A 25,974-nucleotide genomic window follows, 5' to 3' on the forward strand; every position below is an offset into this window, starting at 1 on the left:
CTTTCTAATGAAAAGTTTGCTACACATTTGCCAACATTAAAGCTCAAAGTCAGGGACATTAGAATTTGCCCTCAAACAATGAAATAGCATTCTGAAATTAAAATTTCCACTTTCAAACCATATTTACACTGGTTATTTCCCTCTCAGTCAGCTTGTTCTCCTCCTTTCCACACACAGAATTTATCAATATAGCTTTTACATTATAACTGTTATTACAAAATTAATACAAAAATGCTATCTCATTATGAAAAATGCTATACTAATGGTCAATATTTCAATAGCAGAAAATTACCAAATACAGAAGAAAGTGCCCAATGTAGCGATACAAGATGAGATATGTCACTAGAGCTAAAGAGAATATCAATCCAGTTTTAATGTAAGACTAGAGAAAAGGAATCAATAGGGAACCACCACTCTGTTCTAGGCAGTGAACAGAAAACATCTGATGTGTGTAAGAAACCACTGGATTGCCACTTTCTAGTCACTGTCCATAACGAGCCTGGCTTCTAGGTTGTTAACTAAAATGTGACTGTTTCTCTGCCATGTTGAAAAGAATCATTTTTGTAAGTCAATATTCTACCACATGACTCTGCTAAGAAATAGTGCTTTAGGGAAAGACTTTACTGATTAGCACACAATACCTGTTGCTTTTTATGTAGGCAAAGAGTTATTCAGCATACTACATGCACAAAATTGCAGCAGCTGTGGATAAACTCATCACAAACAGTGAATTAATTACTGATTTCAAATGTTAAGAAATACACCCTGGGAAGCTGCCCGAGACATTTTTATCCAAAAGCATTATGACTGCCATATTATTAATTAAAATTTAGGAAGAGTGCCATAGATATGCAAGAAACTCAAGAGCGGTTACTCACAACCTAATAAAGTACAGAAGGTAGAAACTAGCCTACAAATAGACTACCAAGGAAAGAAGAATTAAGGAGTGAAAGCAACAGACCTAAGGGTATTTTGAAATTATAGAAAAATAAGAAAGAAGGGCAGATAACAGATAAAATCAAAGAATGATGCATTATTTTAAAAGTGAGTCACTGTCATGTGAGTAAGAAGGAGAGTAAAAGAAACGAACACACGATATGCGTAATTTTGGAGGATGTAGAATCTGAACAATCAAAACAGCATTTACTTGATTACCATTGCTGTTTCCAGTGTGAGAAAATGTTTAATTGCTGTATGAATAAAATCAATCACATTTTGGTCAAACCATCCATAGACAGAGAAGGAGGAAAGTATCTAAAGGAGACAAATGGCAGTCTTTCTCTTCATTTAAGCCAGTGCCACTTTAAAAAGACTTCAAACAAATTGGGCAAACTTCATCTTGCAGACTGTATTTGAACTCTCTTCTTCCTTGATGATGAAGGCAAAATATTACTGTATTTTTTGCTTGACGCTGTAAGTGCATTTTTTAAAAAAGAGCAAACCGAGGGTTTTTCACAATCTATCCAACTACCAAGTGGTTTCCAGTTCTTTTATTTTCAGTCTTCTATTTTTTCTCAGTATTATTTTGAGTTCATAAAGTGATGTTATCATATCTCTTTCCTGTTTCAGGTACAGATGAGTCTTTTCTTCCGTTCTTCTTTCTTCCAATTCTTTCTTCTTAGTGGGTATCCCCAAAACCTATTGCTGACAAATTTGTCTTCAGTCTGGAGAGCGCTTACACGGTACCACCAGGAGCATCTTGTTCTTTGTTTGAGACATGGGTGTTGCCTGGCTAACATCGTAAAATGTAATGTGGAAGCATAAACTGCACCACTAAATCCTAACTCAAGGTTATTAAAGTAACTAAAAAGTTACTTAAACGATTCAACTAGCCTAACAGCAGCAATCTGCAAGAATAAATTTTGTTTGTAACATGTTCCATTCATAATATTATTGACCTCCCTCAGAAACGTGAAGCTTGCAAATATAATGCATCTTTTTGTCATTTAGTTGAAAATTTGTATCTTTATATATACATATATGAAATTAACAAGCAAGCTAATTAACAAATATTAACATCTGTTCAAGTAGCGTATCTTAGACGCACATCTTGCCTACCTTAGACACCTCTTAGATATTGCCTGTCTTACACACACATTTTAGGATGGGATGAGTGACTTTCTGTAGGTGTCTCCCATTTCAGAGAGACTGCAGAAGGTACCCTGATGACAAGGCCAGACTGGACACCAAACTTGTACATAGTTCCATTGAAATGTAAATCAACCCACCAATGTTCTGCTACTTAAAAAGGCATCTGTTTGAGGTACTATTTGAGCAGCAAGCAGCATTACCTTTTACCATGTTATTATGCTTCTATCCAGATAAAATAGATGTTTGTAGTCTGATATTTCAATTTCCATATTGCTACTGCTAGCTTGCAACGGTTAAGGGGAACTGTACTAGCATTTTAACCTCGAACTTGGCACACATTCCAGACATACAAGTTCTGGCTGTGCAGAAAGTCAGAGTAACCTGCTGGGTGGTTTCCACCAAGGAACAGACGTCTTGAAGTTTCTCTACCTCAGAGACAGCACAGGAGAAGTCTGATACATAAACTTCTTACTAGCCACTCAGGAGAACCTTATCACAGTTTACAGGCTGAATATAGCTTGGCATGTGATAACTTTCTTTAATGTGCGTATAATCTCATTTTACATTACATTACTACAAAAAATTTTCTTTGAAACAAACCTAGAAAAATCTTCATGAATGGATCCTGAAAATATGTAAGGGAGATACTTAATGCTAAAGGCATATTTAACATAAGAAGATTTATATAATGCTCCCTTTGATGGTCAGAGGTTCTACTGAACATCTTCACCATGATACAAATAACTGACCAATCATTCAGGTGAAGGAGTATACATTGAGAAGCTCAACTCATTCCAGGATTCACTGGTCTTCTTTGGGATTTGAGGTGACACACAACAGCTGCCATGAGGTGGGTGCTCTGAAGAAGGACACTTTGTTGGCTTGCTGTTCTGTTTGCTTCAAAGAATAAACTGCACTCTACTTTGAGGATGAAGCTTCAACATTACTGTCACTGTCACACTAAATTTTAACTCCTGAATACATACCCTGTGGCTGGCATGCAGATGCAGAGAAATCTTCTGGTGCAGATGTTGGTAGGCTCTGCTGAAGATAGTGGATGCTGCTCTGTAACATATTGTCAAAGCCTGTTTACCTGCTGTGCATATTGCTGCAGCTCAGCAGGTGTTTCACAGCTGTCTGTATTCATATCAGGCTTTTATGCTTCCCGTATTTTTAAACATGCTTTTCAAATGCACAGCTATCAAGCCGATATATGTTGCGGCACTTATTAGTTATGGTAGTATGCAATTCTTTGTTGTCTATGGATTTCTGTTTCTAACATTAGTCCTGATCCCTTTTTAGATCTTTTCATCTTATTAGATGCATAACACTCAAGTCTTGCCCAAACTCTAGCTAACAAAAAGTAAACACTGGTTTTGTATTATTTTCTGTGCACTTCAAGGAAAGAAGATGCTTGAGTAAACGTACATGTAGAAAGGACTAGAGCTAGACACTGTTTTGTCTGTATTAAGTAATTTTCAAATTTCACTATTTCTGATGTATTAATAGAACTGCATTAACTCCCTCCTGTGCTTATTTTAATATTCTAGCTACCTATAGTTACTAAAAACCCTATTCAAATCACATTTTAAAATTAGTTTTTCAAAATTCATTAAAATACAGGTTTTTTTCTCTAAAATTAAAAAATAAGTAAGTCATTTAAACTCTGTTCCAATATAGCTGTTTTCCTTCTCCTGTTGGCTTTAGATAAATATTAACGTGTACAAAACCAGAAAAATTAAATGTATGCATTTGGGCAAGATGCACCTATGTCCATATAGGACTGAGAAAAGTGGGGATAATAATACTATACTCTCTTAATGTGGCATCAGTGAAGAACATCCATTCAAATACCATGGTTAGAGAAAGCCAGATGTAGTACTCGTGTAAAAATAATTCAGAGGAGAATTCTGTTCGGACAGTGAAAATGACACTTCCCATAAATTCTTTATGCATTGTCACACCAGGATTGAGTTAAAGCCAAAAAGCATCTGATTCTTGCTTTGAATACCAGTTGATTGACTGCTGTTATAAACCATTTAATAGGACTCATATTCAAAAGACAGCTGAAAGACTGACTGTCTCATTTTAGCACTCTGAGATGTCAGTAACAAGACAAGTTCAAGAAGAGAGATTTAAACAAATGTTTTGATAGAACACTGTTAATATCTACCAAATATACTACTAAACAACTTCTATTTGTAATGAGTTATTTACCAAATTCCTTAATCAGATATCTATTCCAAAATATTCTGAAGTATATTTGTGAATGGTAGAGCCTCAATTTCACCCAAATGAAAAATTTTATAGCGTGTTAAGTAATCTTGTAATTTCTATTTATGTAAGCATTTGGATGTACATAAATACATATTTGAACGTACAAACATGTACAGAAGACATTAGATATATGGTTATATACACAGATATAAACATAACTATGAGATATGCATAACAAGACAATAAATATGATAATATATTTAGATAGATAGATAGAAAAATAGATATGTATAAATATATCTCACTGCTGCTATTTTGACTGCTCTGGATTTTGCAATAGTGTTATCACTAATTTAAACAGACATCCTACACTCTTTTTGTCCTCTGTACTGCTTTTGGTTTGTTTTGTTAACAGTCTACCTAAGCTAAATAAAGGTGGCCCTAAGTGCAAACAAAAACATTTACAGGAAATAATATTTAGCATTTGCAAAGTGCCTAACATGTTTAAAGTATTGTATAAGTATTTAATCATAAGTCCTCAAAACAGTCCTCAAGACCAGTGAGCACTTCCAGCTGCAATGCTGCAGCATAGGGAAACAGTTTACCACAAGGCAGAAACCAAGTTGCCACCAAAGCCCTACACGGAGTCCTGGAACCAGCACCAACTTTTAATAATGGTGTTTATGTAAAGCTGGTCCAAACAACAGGAATTAGAAGTATTACTAACTGTTCATGAACATCCTTTGTCTCCAACAGAGTGTTGGTTTTGATAGCATTAAAAATGAAACAATCCAGATCTTGAAAAGCAGCTGAAAAACAGCAGATGAGACACCAGGTATAACCAGACATAACCTGCCTATTAACCAGGTATAGTTTTTATGAGGATGAAAAAACCAATATGTGCTTAGGAAAAATGGAGTATAATGCATTATTCACATGTATTTCTGTCAGTTATAAGCCTTTGAAAGTTGGATCTTTCCATCAAAACTAGCTCAACTAGAAGAGGTGCCTGATCAAAAGTTTTCCTTTTATTTTATGCTCACATACTTTTAAATGTTTTGCAGAATTTGGGGATGGACACGGTACCTTCATAAAGTCTTCGTCTTCTTGAGATTTCTTAGTCCTTAACAATGTATCTTCATAACAAACAGAAGTTTTCATCTTTTTGAGATTCCTTATTACTTAAGGGTGAAGATAGGACTTTCCTTTAAAACTGTCCACATGAGAAAAGATTCCAGTGAAGGCGTTTCTAGTCAGCTAGTTGGGATGGCAGTGGTATTGGAAGATTTCCCTGATGTTGCATGTTTTGTTTTTTCTTTCTGAGGATATGATCATTCCTTGGTCATGAATATTTTCATTACTAAGGCTAGTATGCTTTGGAGTGGGAAATGTTAGATCCACTGAATAATTTGCTTGTTGGAATGATTTCTGGTCAATTTTTTTTTTTTATATTTCTGCTTATTATCAGAAATCTGGAAAATGTTGCAAGGTATATAAGAACAAATTTATCATAGTCTTTAAGTAAGCATTTTATTATTGAGGCTCCTTATAAAAGATTTTTCATATTTCTTTCCTATTATTAGAGGATCCATACAAGAACACATGTTCTCTTTTCCTTAAGTAGGTCAAAGTCAATACTTTACTTTATAAAGATTTATTAACGCTGTCCATATTCTTGGTGAGATGGAGCTATTGCTCATTGACAACATGCAAAATAGAGTTTTGTTCTATTTCTAAATTTCTATTTCTAAAGAAAAAAGTTAAGTCTTCACATGAACTTTTGGTATGAATTTCAGTATCTCATGCCTTCCAACACTGCATTCAACCTTTGACATGACTCCAGAAAAAAAAAAAAAATCCCCCAAACATAAAATCCAAGCTCTAGCTTGGATACCAGTACAAAGAAAAAATATAACCCGATCTCCAAAGACCATGGCCTGTTCCTTGCTATAAACGTGTCTTTTGAGACTCACCTCTGACATGACATATATAAAGAATCAGCCTAATTAGGACAGGTGAAAAAAGCAATTAATATAAAAAACTTTGTATTTTGCAGTACTACTACTTGACCGTCTTCCCATGTCATCTGATTTCTTAAAGATCTGCAGGTGCAGGAATGGTATTTTTAAAGATATTCCCAACACATCACACAATATACTCCTACATTTAAAGGGGTGATTGCATTTAAGAAAAAATCCTCAACATTCTCTAGTTACTCCACTCAGAGTGTTTTAACTCATGTTCTTAATACGACTAATAGCACCCCCAAGATACACTATCAGCTACTGGGAACTAACCATCACAGAGACGTCTATTGTACAAGCCATTATCCCATAGTCCCTCAGTCCGCAGACCTTCCATGTGTACCACCTGAAGTTCCAGCTATACATGACTTGTGGCAGAAATGAGAAGACAAGCCTATAATATTAATCATAGGGATGTGAAGCTTCTGTTCAGATGAAGCAGGAGAACACAACTGTGATTTCTAGCATTGTAATGATCTCAGCAAGGTGTCTGTACTATGTTTAAAGTCTTGATGGCATTCTGAACAGTTATTATGAAATCTGTTGAACCACTGAAATTCTCTCTGTATATGAATGTAGTCCAAGTAAGGTCACATCTCTGCCAAACCAGAGACATTTCACTTAGCTTTAATCATCTATAATTACCACATCTAATCTAACTTAGTCACACAGGCTGTCTTTATAGTCAACAGAGAGATGAGCAGCTCTGGAGAGTGATACATCTCACGTATCTTAAACACTCATTTTAGGATGAGAAATGGAACTGGATTCTGGGGACAGATAGTTGAACATAAACTTTAGCTGTCAGCAAGAAGCACTGCACAGTGTTCCTGGGCAGCCAGGATTAAAGAACAGACTTCTGTCAGACTCCATGGATATTATTACAAGAATCGCCTAACATAACATACACTGCAGAAAAAATGGCTTTTCAGGCATATAACTTATAGACACAACTGATATACCAGGAAAATGAAGATGTACTTACCAAAAACAATAGAGGACTCACAGAAGTAGTAACCATTCGGTTGCTTTTTTTTCAACATGGAGCAAAGATCTAGGCGGTGAAGGACTTCATCTCCAAAATAATGGTTTTTAAAATCTTCATACAGGCTTGAGTCAATTTTTTTCACCTTTAAATAGCAACATAAAATTCAATTAGGCATTCTACTAGAAGACAGAATTTTCATATTTAATTCCTACAGTTTTCATTTTAACCAGAGGTATAGTTATGATGGAGAACTACTTCAAGATGCAAAGAGAATACTGAAACAATAATGTGCCAGATCTGTTTTACTTAAGCACTGATGGCTACAGAACTTAAACAATGAAATAAAAGTGCCATTACACCTCCTTTCTACCCCTCCCTATTCAGTCCTGTAGGAAACAACTCAATATACACAATGCTACAACTGCTTAACTTCCTATGGTTTGCAACAGTCTTCATGGAACATGTAACTGGAGATTATTCTTGCTGTCCTCACTGGGCATGCTACTCAAGGAAGAATCTCAAATGTTTGTCAAGGGCAGTTTTCTGGGTCTTTAAAATCACTGAACAGGAAAATATGGTTGTATTTAATGAGCACTAGGCATTTTATCTCAGCAAATCTAAAAAACTTCCAGTAATTTATCTTATCAGTATCATTATGTAGTTTTGCATATACAAAGTGGAACATAATAAATATTCTATTAGGCTGTTTTCAGAAAACCTCATTTCAGTAGTTATTTTAAGAGTTTAGGGCTCCTCATTCCATTGTATTTTCAATAAAAATACATGATCTCTGCAGAAAGTCAATACTTCCTCCTTCAAGCTACCTCAGAATAATGCTGTTTGCTTTTTAAAAATCGTTACTATATGCTAAGGGATGTTAGGAGTGACCACTGCCTCCAGCAGCTGCAGCCCAGGGCTCCTTACTGCCCGGCTGCTGGAGCCCAGCCCGGTGCCCCGGGGACCCAGGGTCTTTGATGGATATACTTGCTGCTTTCCCGTCCCAGAGACACATAAACATGCTCAGAGGACATGGACACGGCCAGCTACACAGGCTGCCACACACAAGGCGCTGCCTTCAACAGCACCCACATACATGGCCCACGAGACACACGTGTGGACAGACCCCAGCAGAGGCAGAAGGTCACTGGTGCAGGTGCGCACATGACTCTCTCCAGGTTTACAAGCACACACACATTTGTGCATCGCCCAAGCACTGTCACGGCCCCTCTGTCCACCCAGCACCCCTGCCCAGATCCCAGGCCCCCTACCCACCCCACAGGTCCCCCATTTGCCCGCCAGTCCAGCTTGAGGTTTGGTAGTGAACACCCGCACACACACACCCCCCTGCCGATTTAGGGAAGATACAGACATTTGCCCCCAGCAGCCAGCAGCCAGGACGCTGGCTTGGTGTGCCCACCAGCGCCATTTTACACAGAACCGACCCTTTTACACCCCATTCTGTCCACTCCTCCTTTGTTCCTCCCCATCCCTTTCCCCTGCACATCCCCCATCCATTTGCACAGTCCCACCGACCCCTCCAGCACACTGGGCCCTCAGCTTTACATCCCCAACAGCTGCAAAGTCCTGGTGTGCCTGACGTTCCCTGATAGCCCAATCAATTAGTGTGACTGACAACGTTTGTTTCTTGGTTTTGTCTGTTATGTTTGACAGGTTTCTGTCTCTGTATATTTTGTTTATGGCTTCCCCCCTTCCCTTACCATCCCATATGACAAGGTACTCAACCAGACAATCCTACTGAAATAAACATCCCCAGACTCCACATGCCCTTATCCGTCTGTGCGGCCGACCAGCTTTGGCTCTTGCTACTGCCGCCCTTATCCTGTGCTGGTCAGGTTTGTGTCTCTGTGTTGTTTAGGGCTTCCTCCTTTTCTTAGTATCCCCTTCTGCACTGAAAAGGTCCTTCACCAGACACCCTAAAGGGGACAGACGCCGTCTCCTTCCTCACACCCTTACACTATATCCGTTCATCTGAGCATCACACTCACGTGCTTCTTGTGATGCTTCATTTACAATTACTCATATGCAAGATGGGCTCAGCGTTGGTATGTCTACTGAGCTTTTACTTAGGTACAAAATTGTTGACTTCAGAAGCACTTTCCTTGAGTAAGTACCTGCACATTTGGTTCTCTAAAGTCTAATTTAGAGACTTTTAGTCCCCTTTACTAAATTAGACTTTTGGTCCCCTAAAGTCTAATTTAGTGAAAGTCAGAAATGTCCTTCCATTTCTTCAATCTCTGAAACGATGACATCTAGTGGTGGATGCTTTCCATTTCGGGTACACCACCTCCTTCGAAATCTACATTTATTCCAGCCTCACTGTCATTATTTAAAATTTGATATTCTATGGCTAGATTAGTCCTTATGTACTAAGGTTATTTTGAAATTAAATCATCATTCTTTGCTTTTTGGCTGACAGTTCTTTGAAATACATTTAGACATCAATCAGTAATAAAAAAACACCTTTTCAGCCAGGAGAACACTTGTCAAAATGTGAAGCCTTGAGTACTCGTGGAACGAAACGAGGAAAAGATCAAAATCACCACTTCACGCTCCAATAAAAAAATAGCATTTACAAGACGTGGGGATGTTGCTTGTCAAAACCAGATTGGTACGATGTGAATCAAATGTTGAATGCTCAGGAACCTAGTTATGCTCGAGATGCACTACTGAAAGATATTTGGAAAAGCAACCATGGGAAAACTATGATATTTTTAGTAACTTGGAGCAATTTCTGGAGCGCTGTTTGTAATGAGATATGAAAGGATGAAACAATGCGGGTGCATGGGAAGGTCACGGTTCATTTCTTAATTGAAAGGGTCTGGAGCAGTAGAGATGAAAACGAGGAGTTGTTTCCACATGGGAAAGTTACAGATGCTGATTATAGAGATATGCTATAACTGGGGGAGGGTGAGAAACAAGAGTACTTGTGAGGCCATTTTGAAGCGTTTGGAAGACACCTGCCTCTTGAGGAAGTGCTGTAATGAATAGATGCCTGTAAAGGGACATGGCTGTGTAATGCGGGCCTGGAGAGGCGTTGCATGTGGAGCTCTTGCAAGACTGGCAGGGCACCAGGGAGACAGCATTTGGTAGCCTTGTCATGTCTGTTAACTCTCTGTCTGCACCTCCTCTGCATGCAGGCAGGAAGGTGCAGCCTGCCGCCCCCAGCCTGCAGTTGAACCCTCCAGCTGCATGGAGTCCCCATGGCTGCTGTCAGCAGGCAGCCAGGCAGCGTTCGCCCCTTCGTGGGACCAGGGGCAGGAAGGCTCAAGTGGGGACAGGCCTTAACATGGCTGCAAAGCGAGGCGCCCGACACCCTCCCGCAAGCAGCTTCAGTTTCTGTGTACCAGACCCCACAGCCAAAATGCCCGACACCCAGCGCCACACGTCCAGCTCTCCGAAGGTGAGGACTGCATATGGAGGTTCATTTACAGTTGCTCCAAGTAGCTCATTAAGTGAACTGCAGAAGCCGCAACGGGTGAAAGAGGCGAGCAGCAGGGAGCCGTGCAGGCGGTAGGGATGGCCATGGGTCCCGCTGGCACGCTGACAGGCGGTGCAGAGGCAGGCCGCGGAGATGCTCCCTGGGAGCGGACGCTTGGCATCCCTTGCCGGCCGGCTGCTCGAGGGGGCTTCTTCCGACCGCCGCCTCTCCATCCGCCTCAGCGCGGGGCTCCGAGGAGGCCGGGAGCCGCTCCCCGCGGACGGGGCAGGGGCTGGCGGGAAGAGCTTGAGCCCCGAGGAGAGGGGTGCTCCCATTCCGCCGGGAGGCCGCGGGGGAGGTTGAGGGTCCGTTCCCCGCATGACGGCAGGGACTGGCTGCCGGGAGAGGGCTGCCGTGCGCCCCGGGCAGCGCTGGGGGACCGGCGGGCCACCGCAGCACGGCAGGGGCGGGGGCGGGATGGCGGCCGCGGCCTGGCTGGGGAGACGGGGCTCAGCGCCGCGCCGCGGCGCCTTCCTGACAGGACCCGGCGGCGGGGAGGCTTGAGCGCAGGGAGCGCCAAGCAGCGGCCCGGAGAGGGAGGGGAAGGAGGTCAAGATAAAACTTTTTGGGCTGCAAGGAGACGCAGCAGCCGAGGCGAGCTGCCCGCCTGTGGTGAGGAGGGTGAGTAGAGGGGGGAAGATGTGGGAGAGGGTTGGAGGTGGGTTGCTGACAGCCACTGTGGACTCTGTCGGGGAAACCGTTTGGTATGGTTGATCCCCGCAGCGGTACGTTATGTACTTGTACAGAAACCGGTACTATGTGACGGTGCTGCTGGCGTAGGACCCTGAAACAATGACCAGTTTACGTGGCTGCATTGTTGTGAGGAGCTGTGGTCAGCCCGTGGGGGTGTCCCGTACCTCTGAGGAATGATGATTTTGTACGTGTATATATACATGTGCGTGTACGTTACTGTATTTATGGGCATTTGGGCATACAAATATAGTTGCTAAAATAAAGGATACAAAGAAAACCTGTGAAACAATTCCGGCATTGCTGGTAGTTAGCTCAGTCACACCTTGCTTGGAGCAAGATGGCGGCTGTAGTTCTTAGCTGCATCTTTTCACCTGAACAGGTAACACGTGTTTTTAATTCCTGGTAGCATCTTAGTTTCTCCAGGGTTGGAAGGCTGAGTGTTAACCTGCTGTTGTCAATTACAGTTACTTCTCCAGACTTTTTGGATGAGTTGTGAATAAAAATATCTTTCTCCAACAGAATGAGCACCACATCAGCCACGAGTTGTGCCCTGCCACCACCGCTTGGGCCTGAACAAGAGGACCAAGAGTGCTCTGAGACACACATGTCTGTTTTGTGGTATACAGGGCAGCTTGCAATTACTTATTATGATACAGAAGATTGCTCAGTCTACTTCATGCCTGACACACCTGATAATGAAGACCTCAAGCTACTGCATAAAGTGATTGGGGAAGTTAATCCTCAATGCATAGTGACCAGTGCAAAACAGGACCAGAATATTGCCAAATTCCTGACCAACCTAACAGCTACTGCTGGTGATAAAGATATAGGAAAACCAGAAATTGTCCTGTTTCCTAACATAGATTTTGGCCTAGAAGTCAGCAAGCAACGGATCCTATCTAGGCAATTTCCATTTATCCCATCTCATATGACTGCAACAGAGAAAATTCTCTACTTGTCCTCAATCATCCCTTTTGAGAGCCCACTCATGATACGAGCCCTAGGGGGACTCCTTAAGTTCCTAGACAGGAGAAGGGTTGGAGTTGAGCTCGAAGAAAGCACTATTGCAGTTCCTATTTTGGCCTTTAAAAAGTTTGTGCTGTCAGATATTGTGAATATGGACCAAGACACTTACTGTGTCCTGCAGATATTTAAAAGTGATATCCATCCTTCTGTATACAAGCTGTCCAGTGGATTAAAAGAAGGATTCAGTTTATATGGAATTTTAAACCGTTGCAGGTGCAAATGGGGAGAAAAACTGCTGAGGCTGTGGCTCACACGACCTACTCGGAACTTGACAGAGCTGAACAAACGGCTAGATGTTATCCACTTCTTCCTACTGGCTCAGAACCACGAAACAGTCCTCACTCTTCAAGGTTGCCTCAAGAATATTAAAAATGTGCCTCTTATTCTAAAGAGAATGACTCTTTCCCACACAAAAGTTAGTGACTGGCAAGCACTCTATAAGACAGTGTACAGTGCAGTGTGCCTTAGAGACACATGTCGTTCTCTGCCCAACACTATTGAACTCTTTCAGACTATTTCGCGTGTCTTCACTGATGACCTGCACTACATTGCAAGTCTAATCAGCAAAGTGGTGGACTTCGAAGGCAGCATCTCAGAGAACCGCTTCACTGTTAGACCCAATGTGGACCCCACCATCGATGAGAAGAAACGAAAGCTGATGGGACTGTCAGACTTCCTTACTGAAGTGGCACGAAAAGAATTGGAGACCTTGGACAATCATATTCCCTCCTGTTGTGTGATCTACATTCCTTTGATTGGGTTCCTTCTCTCCATTCCACGGCTACCAACTATGGTGGATAAGAGTGACTTCGAAATTGAAGGCTTGGACTTCATGTTCATGTCAGAGGATAAACTGCACTACAGGAGTGCTAGGACTAAGGAGCTAGACAGCCTGCTGGGTGACTTGCACTGTGAGATCAGAGACCAGGAAACACTTATTATGCACCAGCTGCAGACAAAGATCTTGGAGAAGTCTGAAGTGCTTAACAGTGTGATTGAGTATACTGCGCACCTAGATGTGCTGCTAGCTTTGGCAGTGATGGCCCGGGAGAACGCCTACTGCCGGCCACGCTTTACTCACCACCATGGCTTCCGCATCAAGGATGGAAGACATCCACTCATGGAACTATGTGCAAAGACTTTTGTGGCCAATCCTGTGAACAGTGGTGAGGCTACCAGACGAATAAAGATCATCACAGGGCCCAACTCATCGGGAAAGAGCGTCTACTTAAAGCAAGTAGGTCTTATAGTATTCATGGCTCTAATCGGCAGTTATGTCCCTGCAGCAGAGGCAGAGATTGGAGTAATTGATGGGATTTACACAAGAATCCACAGTAGGGAATCAGTTTCTGTAGGGCTCTCCACTTTCATGATTGATCTTAACCAGGTTGCCAAGGCAGTAAACAATGCCACAGAGAGGTCCTTGGTACTTATTGATGAGTTTGGTAAAGGGACCAACACACTGGATGGCCTGTCCCTTCTGGCTGCGGTCCTGAGGTACTGGATCAGTCAAGGAACACAGTGCCCACAGGTCTTTGTCTCCACTAATTTTCACAGTTTAATGCAGCTAGAACTCCTGCCTGACACACCTCTTCTGGAGTACCTGACCATGGAGACCCACCAAGATGGAGATGAGTTGATATTTTTCTATCAGATCAAACAGGGCATGTCCACTGTTAGTCATGCGGCCAACATTGCTGCATTAGCAGGAATGCCAGCCAAAATTATTGAAAGAGGAGTGGAAGTGTCAGAACTGATTCGCAATGGAAAAGCTATCAAACGTATTGATCATCCTTCAAAAGGAGATCGGATGGAGAAATGCAAGTCTGTTGTGGAAAAGTTTCTTCGCCTAGACCTCGATGATCCCCATGTGGACGTAGAAGAGTTCATGCGTAAAGAGGTGCTGCCTTCTGCAGCCTCCGTCCTGTAACAGGGGTATGTGTAACATCATAGATTACATCCTATCTAGCATGTTCAGTAGAAGAGTTTGGAAATTTAAGGAATGATCACTGTGACTAACACCTCACACTACATTTAGCTTGCAACAAACTGTCTATAGTTATGTCCTTTCTTCTTCTTGTTTAAAACAAGTACTATAGTTACGTATCTCTGCAATATGGTTTATGATAGGAAAGCAGGGAGACCGAAAGACAAGCATTCAAGAACCTCTTCCAGCTGTTGGGTCACACAGTTTGTGCATTTTCTGCCCCTGTTGTTAGATCTTCAGATTAAAAAAATACTGTAGAAAAATCACAAAACATTTCTGCTGGTCTCATAAAACTGTGAAAGCAAAGTGTTTATTGTTTTGTATTGTGCCAAAGTGATCGTTTCAGACATTTTAGGATCAGCATCAAAGACTGCAAATAAATATGTGCCTCAGACTCCCGTATCAGCAAGTAACAGTTGTCATAATACAAACCACTGATGTAGAGGCTGATAAATGGAAATACAGAGGGATTTAATGAGCTCTGCAGCTTTTCTTATACTAGCGTTTCTGTCCAAAATGCCAGAGATCCCAGGAGTTATTATACAAAGAATGCTGGAGGTCAGAATCAGCAGGTACTGACAAACAGGGGAAGTGCTTTGGTTTTACCGAGAATCACTCTCCTCACAAGATTCGATATGGTATGACTATGTATCTATGCCATATGGGTATAAATAAAAGCAAAATTACAAATCTAGGAAACTGAAAACTATACTAGGATGTAAGACAGAAATTCACATTTTATATTCTATTTTTGAGTATTGCATAAAACTTAAGATGAGAGAAATAATACCAGAAGGGAAGGATTCCCTTTCATTTCTCTTGTCATACAGAGGATCTTTACTGAACACAGTATTTGATGTATGCATATCCAACAAAAATTCATTAACAAATTAATGAAGCCGGAGACATGATATGTAAGTACTATAGAAGTAATATCCTTCCCTGCAACGAGATAAGTGCCTGAGATTCCTTATCTAAATAAGACAGAAGAGACATTAGATAGCTTATTGTCTGACTGCCAAAACTTGCTGTAACTGCTTACAGTATGGCTAATAAAAGACATCAGCAAATATACTACATCTCTCTTCAGCTATATTTCATTTCAAGAAGCCAAAAATATTAGTCACACAAATTGAGAGAAAATTTACATGAGAAAAAAGTAATTACCTTCATAACTATCAGTATTAAGCATCTTATCTGGTATGTCTAGCTGAAGATAGCTGAAGATAGCAAAAAGATGAATGTGAGTGCACATCAAAAAGATTTGAATTTGGAGACACTGCTTTGGGTTTGATTCAGTGTGGAATTTTTTCTTTTATGATGAAGGAATTATTATTATTATTATTACTACAAAATAAGTACCTCGTGTTATCTCTAGATGAAACTAGGATAGTGGCAAAAGTTTAAAATAATTTACATTAAAAATACAAGACTAAATTACTGAATCATGCAGTTACTGCTGTTTCCAGTACAATCATAATAATACTGTCTGCAAAGTAATATCTAGCATCTTGATGATGTTACCTTTGAAGTTGAATGGTAACAGTGAATCAGGCCTTGTACAACACTTGCAAGTGCTGTAAATACAAATGGATTTTTCTCACTAATATATTCTCTTTTACTAATTATACATAGAGTATTCTAAAGATACAGTGTACAGAAGAACATCTTATATTAAATATTCATAAATTATATTTTTGGCATTTTTTCTTGTCAACCACTGTCTAGGCTAAGGATATACTCCTTACTAATTAAGCAGATGCCATCAGAGCAATCTAGCTGTCAGTCATCTTCTACTTATGAAATCCACTTCACAGTATTTGCAGTTCTGGCAGCACTAGGTATCAAAGGATCTCCAAACATCATGCAGCATTTATCAAGTGTGCCTCACAACACGCCCTGAAATAAACAGCAGTCTGGACGAATGAAAAGCAGAGGGGTTGTGACTGACCTGCGGCAGCACAGCAGGGCAGTGAGGGAAGCAGGAATGGAAATGTTATCTTCAAGTGCAAAACTCCAGTTGCTTCTTTCCTTGTGTTTCATTAGGTTCTTTGTATAGAAGATAATGATACTAACCCAACATTCTTCTCATTCAAACAATCAATTGTGGAAAGAGCTAAACATGTGCAAGTAAATTATATCCCTTTATCTCCTTCCACAACGACACCTAGAGGCACACCCCACCTCCTTATTTTGGGGAAGTTTTCAGTGGCACATTTGATCTCAGAATTGTCCAACTAACCACGAAGAATGAGTTGCTCCCACTTCTGAGTAGGTAAATAAGTTTTTTAACCTGAGAAGCTGAAGAGGGAACAGTAACCCAGGTAGCGCTTTTCTAACCTACTTTATCTCACATTTTTATCCTTTATTAATGTCTGTTTCCAAGTGTTTTGCATTTACCATTTTTAGCTTAATGCTGTGCTTTCAACGTGGAAAGCTGATTTCTTGAGATCTTTATTAATTTTGAATTCTCAAACTCTTTGATTTGCAAATACCAGCAACAATTTGGGAAAGTCAAAATCTTTTCAGAGTATATGCATTTCAAAAATGCTTGTAGCTATATTAAGGTTTGAAAAACAGATTTTTTTTTTCCCCAAAAGATAACTTTGTGGAATTTAGATGTCATTATGAGGAGAGTGGCTTAACAGAGTATTGCTTCAAACAAGGAAACTTAACATTTAAAAAAAGTATTAATATAGTTACAAAGCTATAGCGGTGAACTATACTCAACTACTTTAGTTCTATTTGGTCTTTTATATGCTTTCTCATGTAATCTTTATCCACTCCTCCCTTCTTGTTTTTCACACTGTTGTATGATCTGAAAATGCAATTAAACATTATATTAAAACGTACTATAAAATAGTTACTCCTTTTATGTTTCATGTTTTTATTTATTGTCCTCAGTAAATGCATGAAACCATCTCACTAAATGCATGGACACAATGAAACAAAAAATGATAGTAAAGACTGATGCTTATGCCCGACAGTGGCTTGACAGAGAAAAATTCCTGATTGATTGATAAAATAATTTACAGATTTTTAATACATAGTATCTTTCTATACAGTGTATCTTTAGAATACCATATGCATTATCCAGCATTATGAAGGACTAAGGAAGATGATTTGGAATGACATTGACCTGGTTCTGTCAGCAGCAGTGAATATCAGAACACAGAAAGTATGCATCCTGGCTAATAGTTCATGAAAGGTAGATAAATGTAAACAAAACAAACCACCAAAAAACAGCATGGCAAAAAACCCACCCTGATTGTCTCAGATGTTTTAACCAAACAGTTAAATTACTGAACAGCTGATATTCTAGAAGAGCTATGGATTTTTAAAATGAGTAAAAAACAACTGTTAATACAAGCAAAAGCTTATGTGAGCTTACAAACTGAATAGCTATAATATACCACCTACAACCTGTGGACAAGTCCTTATTTCTGTTTCAGAGCGAGTATGTGTGCCCTTGAAGTTTCTTGATGTATCTCAAACCTCACTGCCTTCTTCCAACTGATTTCACAATACTACTTAATTAAAATGTGCACCTTCAGCATTTTTTAGAGTTATTTCTATCTACATTTTAAAGTACTTTTCTTTAATGTTTACTATTAAGGAAAAAATCAACTTAAAATATTTATATTATGTACTTTAATTCTTATTTAAAAATATACTTTTTCTTAAAATTATTTTCCTGCTTAATGTTGAAGGATCACATAAAACATCCTATACAATGTCAGCAAAAAAATTTTATGGAGATATAATTTATGTTAAATAATACATTACTGTTAAATTAATATGAAATAAAAAACTAGATATACTAGTATTGCTTCTATTTATTTATCATCACAGTTATAAACTACTTTTATGTATTTGTGTATTTTGTCAAAAAAACTAATAAACAGGCAAGAAATAACTGCCTGCGAGAGAGAATATAGAAGATGTGTTTCATCACTACCCTGAAATTCACCGAAGCATATTCAATAGAGGGAACTGATGGTCTGCATATTATGCATAATCCAAATATAAATTCCACTGTTTATTTGCTTATTTTCTCCTATACAGTAACAAAACAAAACTATCCAAACAAACTGCATGCATATAATCTACACCCTCATAACAATTCTGTAGTTTTGAACAAGTATTTTCATCCTTTGGTCTTGCATAGTTTCACAAAAGAAAACAGACCATGATATTACTGTACTGAGAATATCAAGAGTGGTAACTTACAGTACAGGACTACTGTTTATAAGGTAGATGTACTAACTATTTTTTCTAAAAAAATCAGTATTTTCAAGTCTTACCTCTTCAGCTGGTTACAAAGTAGAAAGTATGATGCTATAGCACAAGCAACTCCTTTGTTCGTCTCCAAATTAAACTTTCTAGATTGCTGCTGAGCTATGTGAAATGTGAGCTCACCTGCTTACGTAGCTGGGTTGATTTTGACAACTTCATGAAGGTCAGATGTGGTTTAAAAGCTCTTTCTTCTCCTGCCAAGATGCCCTTTTCTTGAAATATCTTCTTCATAGTCTCTGAGCGGGGAGAGAAATGTAGAGGCACAAAGATATTACGTGATAGAATGCTTAAAAATGTGCTTTCTACTCTAATATGAGTCATAGCCGCTCCACATGGAAAAAACAAGATGACGTGTATGAAAAGGCAGAGAGATTTCTAGTTAACTTTAAAGGTACATATTATTTCATGTGAAAATAGTCTTACATTTGCAGTTAATATGGGTCATAAATTTGGCTTTACTAAAATAATGGCAACTAGAAAGCTGTCCATGCTGTCTGCTTTTGCTATCAAAATAGGAACTTGACATTAGAACTGTCCAGGAGTTACTTTCACTGGAAAAGTTTTGGAAATTTCAGGCTAACTGAGTATGTAGCAGAATTGTCTCTCTTCAAGAACACTATTCTGTAGTGAGTTCTGTTATCTGTATTTGGGTAATCTCCCATTCAGACCAAAGGAAATCTGAAATTGAAAGCTGTAAATTCTGGCAATGGATTTACATGGCAGAATTAGAGAACAGGCATGCTGATGATTTTTGTTTGTTTTTTTAAGCTTCACTGTTGCCTTCCAAGCTAATTTCCTATTTTTAACGTACACTTTTATCTGCCTACAGCCTGGGCCAAAGCAACTCTACTACACTGACCTAGTTTACTATTTCCCAACTCATCTGCCCAATGTAATGTTTCATTTTATGGAAAAATAATTTCAGTATAATGTTTGAATTATGTTCCATATTTCTTTTAGCTGAAATACTTTAAATGAAAAATTTCTGTTGTAATTTTAAAAAAACGTTTAGATAAAATTGATAAAACTTGTGGCAAAAATAATACCAATAAGTAGAATATTTTTTTAATTGAAAAACAGAAAAACTGCAATATCCTTTTTTTTTCCTTTGCAAATACAACTACCAATTTTTCAGTAGCTGTAGGTCTAGCTGACTCATGCTATCTTTGAACAAAAATCAAAATAGGGGAAAAAAATAAAATCAATCCTATCACATGAATTTAATCAACCCTTATCATAACAATGGATTTGCATTTAAGTGCATTATGTTTTTGGCTTGATAGTTCAGCTGTAACAGAAAGATCCAGTGCTTTGTTCTCCCACCTGGAAGAAAATGCATTACACTGGGAAGCAAGCAACACAGCTGGCTGAAAGAAAATAGGGAAGGCCCAAAGAAGAGGAATATAGGCATATAAAGTTGGCTAGCATAAGTCTGCCAGTTCGCGCTCCTGTAACATGTCATTCCAGAGTCGCTACTCTTACCATTTTTTGTTTTCTGTAGTAACTATTTAAGTGAGCTACTTTGAAATCACGCTTAGGAAGAGATTTTAGAAGTTTGTGCATTACTTTGCAACAGAAAAGTTCTAGAAGTAGCTCAGAGTATTCACTTGGGACCTGGAGATCAAAATTCACTTCTCTGTCTTTGCTGCATATGATTTATAACCTTAGGCTCCACAGTCTATGCAACTAAAGCTGGGATTTTGAAAGAAGCCAAGGAAATCAAAGACCCAAATGCCATCTCTTTTAAACAGGCCCACTTGAAAATTCTCTTTCAACCTTCAGTCCCCACTTACAAGATGCTGATGCATTTTACAAAAAAGAATTAGCCCAACCTTTTATTCTAACTCACAGGATGCTGAAAGGACAACCAGATTAAAACTTGTGAAGCGTTTACACAATGGTAATAGGGGCCACATTACTATGGCAGACACTGAAAACAGCCTACCAGAATGGTTGAGGTTGGAAGGGACCTCCAGAGGTCATCTGGTCCAACCGCCCTGCTCAAGCAGGGCCACCTGGAGCCGGTTGCCCAGGACTATGCCTGGATGAGTTTTGCATATCTCCAAGGAGGGAGACCCCACAACCTCCCTGGGCAACCCCTGCCAGTGCTCGGTCACCCTCACAGTAAAAAAGTGTTTCCTGATGTTCAGAGGGACCCTCCTGTGCTTCAGTTTGTGCCCATTCTCTCTCTCTCCCCCCCGACCCATGTATATATATACAAGCAGAACTGCTATATAGATCTGTAGATCTATGTATCTAGATCTATAGGCCTACTATATATCTATAGCTATGGCTATATATCTATATACAAGCACAGCTTACCTACTTGTATTATTTTAAATTGTGTCTGCGGGAAACGTTTCTAAATTTACACTGAATCCGCACTAAGCTATTGTGCAGCTGTGCACACAAATGCTACTGAACAACAGATTAACATATCAAAACAGAAGACTACAAATGTTTGCTGCTTCTTCAAACTGAGATATGGAAGTTCAAATTAAGCCATTTAGTTATGGTGTGCATGTATTTCCCTGCGTCTAACAGCCTGCTTATTTTCTGATGTTAGTAAGCCAATAAAATGTTACATTTATTGGAAACTGAAATTATCTGTAACAAAGCCATTTTCTGGTTCCTTTGGTTCTCTGAACTGCATCATTTGGGGACTCATTGACTTTGATGTTCCAGCAAAGGATTAGTCTTATCAAAACCAGGTTTATGCTACCCTGTGATATTCTGACTCAGTCTCGTGGATTGTAGTCTTTTTTCTCCCCTAAAAGCTCAAAGTCTTTCTGCCACCATGTCTTATGCCAAGCAGTGTCTTACCTCCCACTCTGCAATTAAGATCTGGTGAAGACCTGCACCTCTAAGGGTGTCCCCTTAACGCCAGCAAGAGCTTAGTGTCAGACCAGAGGTTTGCCGATGTGCACCTGATCACAGGATTTTAAGCCCAGTGTTTTCAACAGGGTAGACCGATCATATGGCACTATCAGTGTGTGTCACAGTGGGACAGTAGGGGACCCACACTTCACACCGCTGAACAGCAACCACATGGCCTGCGTGTCTCCATTTTGTGCTAAATAGCTTTGTTCAGTGTCTGCTTCGATTTATCTTTCTAAATTCATCTTTTTTTTCATACCTGGCAATTCTAATCAAGAAAAAACATAATGAAAAACTGGGCGAGAGGAAAGAAGGCATAACTTTAGAGACAGACTGCAGTTTTAAATTTAATAGATTTAGGTGTATGTGTGTGTGTCCACACACGTTCTCATGGTGATCAGACTTCTCACACAGCTTTGTCGTGGCATAGACTGTCATTAAACATCACAGGCTCAAGAGACTGGCCACGCTTGCTGGTACTACAGATAGATAGCCCCAGTTTTGCCGTATATGACACTTACGGAACACGTGACATTTTACTGGTTAAGGTGACTTACGAACGTAATTAGCACAATGTTTCCTTCTTCAAAGATAATGAAAATAGAAAGAAATCTGAGTAGATGGAGGGCGGAAAAAAGAAACAAAAAGGGAAATGTTTTCCTGAGAGCACAGGAAGGTTAGAAGATAATGTAATGCTATTAATATACATGCAGCTCTTTGAAGAAGTGGCCACAAGAAGGGTTTTAAAAGAAATGGGGAAGGAAGCATGGATGCTGTGGGAAAGAGAAAGTTCCAGGCTTATGGGACAGCATGAAAGTGGATTTGAAAACTGAGCAAATAGATGAAGGTTAAGGTTTATGACGGGGATTGCCTGAACTGAACGAAATTAGAGGCCAGTGACAAGAATGGTAGACAGACAATGCCCATGGGTCTTAACAAATGAGGATCTGTCATCTTTCCCCCAGACATCAACATTACTAGCTAGACTGGAAAATCATACAAGATCTGTATTTTCCCTTATTAGAATCATAGAATAGTTTGGGTTGGAAGGGACCTTTAAAGGCCATCTAGTCCAACCCCCCTGCAGTAAGCAGGGACATCTTCAACTGGATCAGGTTGCTCAGAGCCCCATCCAACCTGACCTTGAATGTTTCCAGGGATGGGGCATCTACCACCTCTCTGGGCAACCTGTTCCAGTGTTTCATCACCCCCATCATAAAAAATTTCTTCCTTATATCTAGTCTAAATCTACCCTCTTTTCATTTAAAACCATTACCCCTTGTCCTATTGCTATTGGCCCTGCTAAAAAGTGTCCCCATCTTTCTTATAAGCCCCCTTTAAGTATTGAAAGGCCGCAATAAGGTCTCCCCGCAGCCTTCTCTTCTCCAGGCTGAACAAGCCCAGCTCTCTCAGCCTTGCCTCATAGGAGAAGTGCTCCATCCTTCTGATCATTTTTGTGGCCGAAAAATGTCAGCCAGTCTCAGGCTGACCAATGTTTGCAGCTTCAAAGTATACCCTAGAAAAGTTAAGACTATTTTTACAAGCTCAATGACTTCCTGGAACAAATTTTTGGACAGCTTTCAGACTGTCTTTCATGCAATTTGAAGTACTCTGCAATACCATTTTGTACCTTATTTTTATAATGTCAGAGTTACTGAATGTCATCTGCCTCTCTTACATTGGATGTGGCTGAATCCATTAGACAACTGTTTCCCCATAATTAGACCTGAAATGTGATATATGAAACTTACTCAGAACTGCTATATACTGGAAAGGCTCAAAAATTCAACAGCTAGATCAATACAGAATGATTCATAGAAACATTGCACATTGAACCATATTCCATAATACAAACGGCCATACTCTTTTCCAAGATTTCATTAGCTATGGAAAACTGCTACGTATGCACATTTTCGTACAGTCTATTAATTTCTGCTTGTCTCTAAACTATGCTCCCTCAATTAAAAGGTTTAGAATTTAGAAACAGTATTCTGTCTCTTTATTGAAAAACTTTTTACTTTCCACTTGGAGCTGAGGAAAAACTAAGCATAGATAACTTACAATTATAACGATCATGTTAAGTCATGTTAACATTTTTAAGTTCTTAGTTGTTTTTTAAGAGTATTCTGTTGGCTATCAGTCAGCAGAAGTTTGGGTTCTACAAACAAGCTCTTCTGGTCATCCTTACTTTCCTAATAGCACTGAGCATAATGCACTCGCAAAGCCTTGCAAGACCCAATCTCCAAGCCAATGAAGAACTCAAAGCCATCCATTTCAGATGCTAATATTTATCACAACTTCAACTATATGTCACCAGAGGTGAGCACCACGAATTTAAAAAAAATTATTTTAGCTATCATGTTATGCTTGAAATATATAATCAAAGGCTGCATCAAGCACCAAACTCTCTACCATCCTACCGTTAAGACCATTATAAATGATAGTAGCAGCCTGAGGAGTGTCCCTGGCTGCTGCCTGACAAAAACTACTGACTCCTGAACACCTCAGCAATCCCCAATCTCTGATAAAAAAAAATGGTGGCTAAACCAGGGTCAGTCACTACCTCACGTGCTGGTGATTTTATCTCCAGGATGTAAGAAAAGGGAAGCTCTTGCTTCTCATCTCTCCATATGAAAAGTGGCTACTTTAAATCCCCATCAGTACTAGCATTTCTCTGCAAATAGTCAGCTTTACACTGTGCCAAAAGGTAAACCAGAGTCAAGCCAATTTCCCAATGGTTCTTCCACTGCTACTTGGTTATATATTACTTTGGCTTTTCTACAGTGAGTTGTCACTGTACCATACCACTATCATATATCAGTGAGCTATATGGTTATTTCAAACACGTATCGGCAGTATCTGTTTCTCTCCATCACCATACACATATATAGAACAAAGATGTGCTCATTCATGAAGTAGGACCCGAGGAGCAGCTGGACCAAGCAATCCCCACTTTGTGCAAGGATGCCAATATGTAAGGTAAGCCTTGCAAAACAAACAATGATAATGTGAAAGCTCAAAGTGCTGGACTGAAATAGGAACGTAGGTAGGACTTGATGAAACTGGGTTCTTTTACTGGCTTTAATCCATTCCAATACTTCCTAAAAGTTTGTCATGATCACAAAAAGAAGTGGGTGAGAGTACCTTCTTTTAAACCGCAAAAAACATATCTTATTGCTTCATTTTAATGAGGTATTTATCAGAGTAATTGTTATTCAGTGTTTGGCAGCACAATACGAAGAAGAATGTAAATGAAAATCTAAAAGCATTTGCTGTCCTTGCTTTCAGAGAACCATACTTCACATCTTTAGCATTAAGGAACAAATGTGGAGATCACTAATGGGTGTTTTAGAGGAACACAGTCAATGAACATAGTGAGCAGCATGTTCAGTTTCATTAAACAATACAGCAGTGCTCAGTGACCTTTAACCAGATCATCATATGTGTTCTGAACAGAGGGATGTTAAGAATCAAAAACATCTCATAATAAAAAATCAAGGAGAAATTAAATGGCAGGTTCAGAGCCAGGCATGCACATGGTTAGTTTGCTTTATATATTTCACAAACACAACTACAGTGAGAATAAAAACGATAATAAACATCAAGGCGCAAAGATAAAATACTATGACAAACTGAAGATATTTCAATCTCCCTACTAATTGAATAAATTCCTTGCAACAATTTAAAACTTTGTTTCCAGTCCCACCTGACTACACAACAGCAAATTAGAAATTACCTGGCCTGTAAATGCCAAAATCCTCCCATAAGATTTACTTTCTCCTTGCCTTACAAACAGATCCTTTACTTATTCCTGCTACCCCGACTTCCTTTCTATTAAACCCTTATTCTTCCCCTTGTATCTGCACTCTCTGTACCTTGCTGAAAATGCCAGTATACAGCCAAATCACGTTTTTCTTAGCAAACTGAAACAATTTTTTCTATTCTTTCTGACTCCTTCCACACAATTGATCAAAATTTTAAGACCCTGAGTGAAGAGTAGTACAGTCAAAGGGCAGGAGAGGCACTGCAATACAGTGCTCCAAAGCCAGGCCCCTGTCGCAGCCTATTGCTTTTGCATATCTACTTTAGCCTCTCCTACTTGTCACGTGACACACAAAAAGGGTGAGCTAAGAGATCTGGCAATAGCACAGCATTTAATATTCCCATGCAATAAATGTTGAGCTCCAGAGCAAACTGTATTTAATAACTGCTACCTGTTGGGAGCACAAACTCATAAAACTAACTGGTGTTATACTAGGCCTTAATAGTAACTGTT

At 39.5% G+C, this 25,974-nt stretch overlaps 2 protein-coding genes across 7 annotated transcripts in view; one reads left to right on the forward strand and one right to left on the reverse strand.

Moving 5' to 3' along the window:
- AKAP7 (A-kinase anchoring protein 7) overlaps nucleotides 1-25,974 on the reverse strand; it is a 93,532-nt gene that overhangs the window by 44,370 nt on the left and 23,188 nt on the right. For 4 of the 6 annotated variants that reach the window (XR_014227636.1, XM_082306611.1, XM_082306610.1 and 1 more), the window contains exons 6-7: nucleotides 18,945-19,057; nucleotides 7,318-7,462 (exon numbers count right to left, since the gene is read on the reverse strand). Coding sequence is in view for 5 of the 6 variants with exons in the window: in XM_082306611.1 (XP_082162737.1) it covers nucleotides 7,318-7,462; nucleotides 18,945-19,057 (258 nt within the window). In the remaining variant the exon portion in view is untranslated. Of the gene's footprint in view, nucleotides 1-2,966; nucleotides 3,157-7,317; nucleotides 7,463-18,944; nucleotides 19,058-25,974 lie in introns of those variants that run through there. The other 2 variants (XM_082306613.1, XM_082306612.1) reach the window with 2 other exon arrangements.
- Nucleotides 11,809-14,468, forward strand: MSH5 (mutS homolog 5; the record flags this gene model as incomplete). The annotated part of the gene is made up of 1 exon (XM_082306609.1): nucleotides 11,809-14,468. Exon 1 carries the CDS (start codon nucleotides 12,033-12,035, stop codon nucleotides 14,466-14,468), a length of 2,436 nt encoding a protein of 811 aa, XP_082162735.1. The 5' UTR covers nucleotides 11,809-12,032.

The sequence above is a fragment of the Platalea leucorodia genome (assembly GCF_965183815.1).
Source record: "Platalea leucorodia genome assembly, chromosome: 3".
Taxonomy (NCBI): domain Eukaryota; kingdom Metazoa; phylum Chordata; class Aves; order Pelecaniformes; family Threskiornithidae; genus Platalea; species Platalea leucorodia.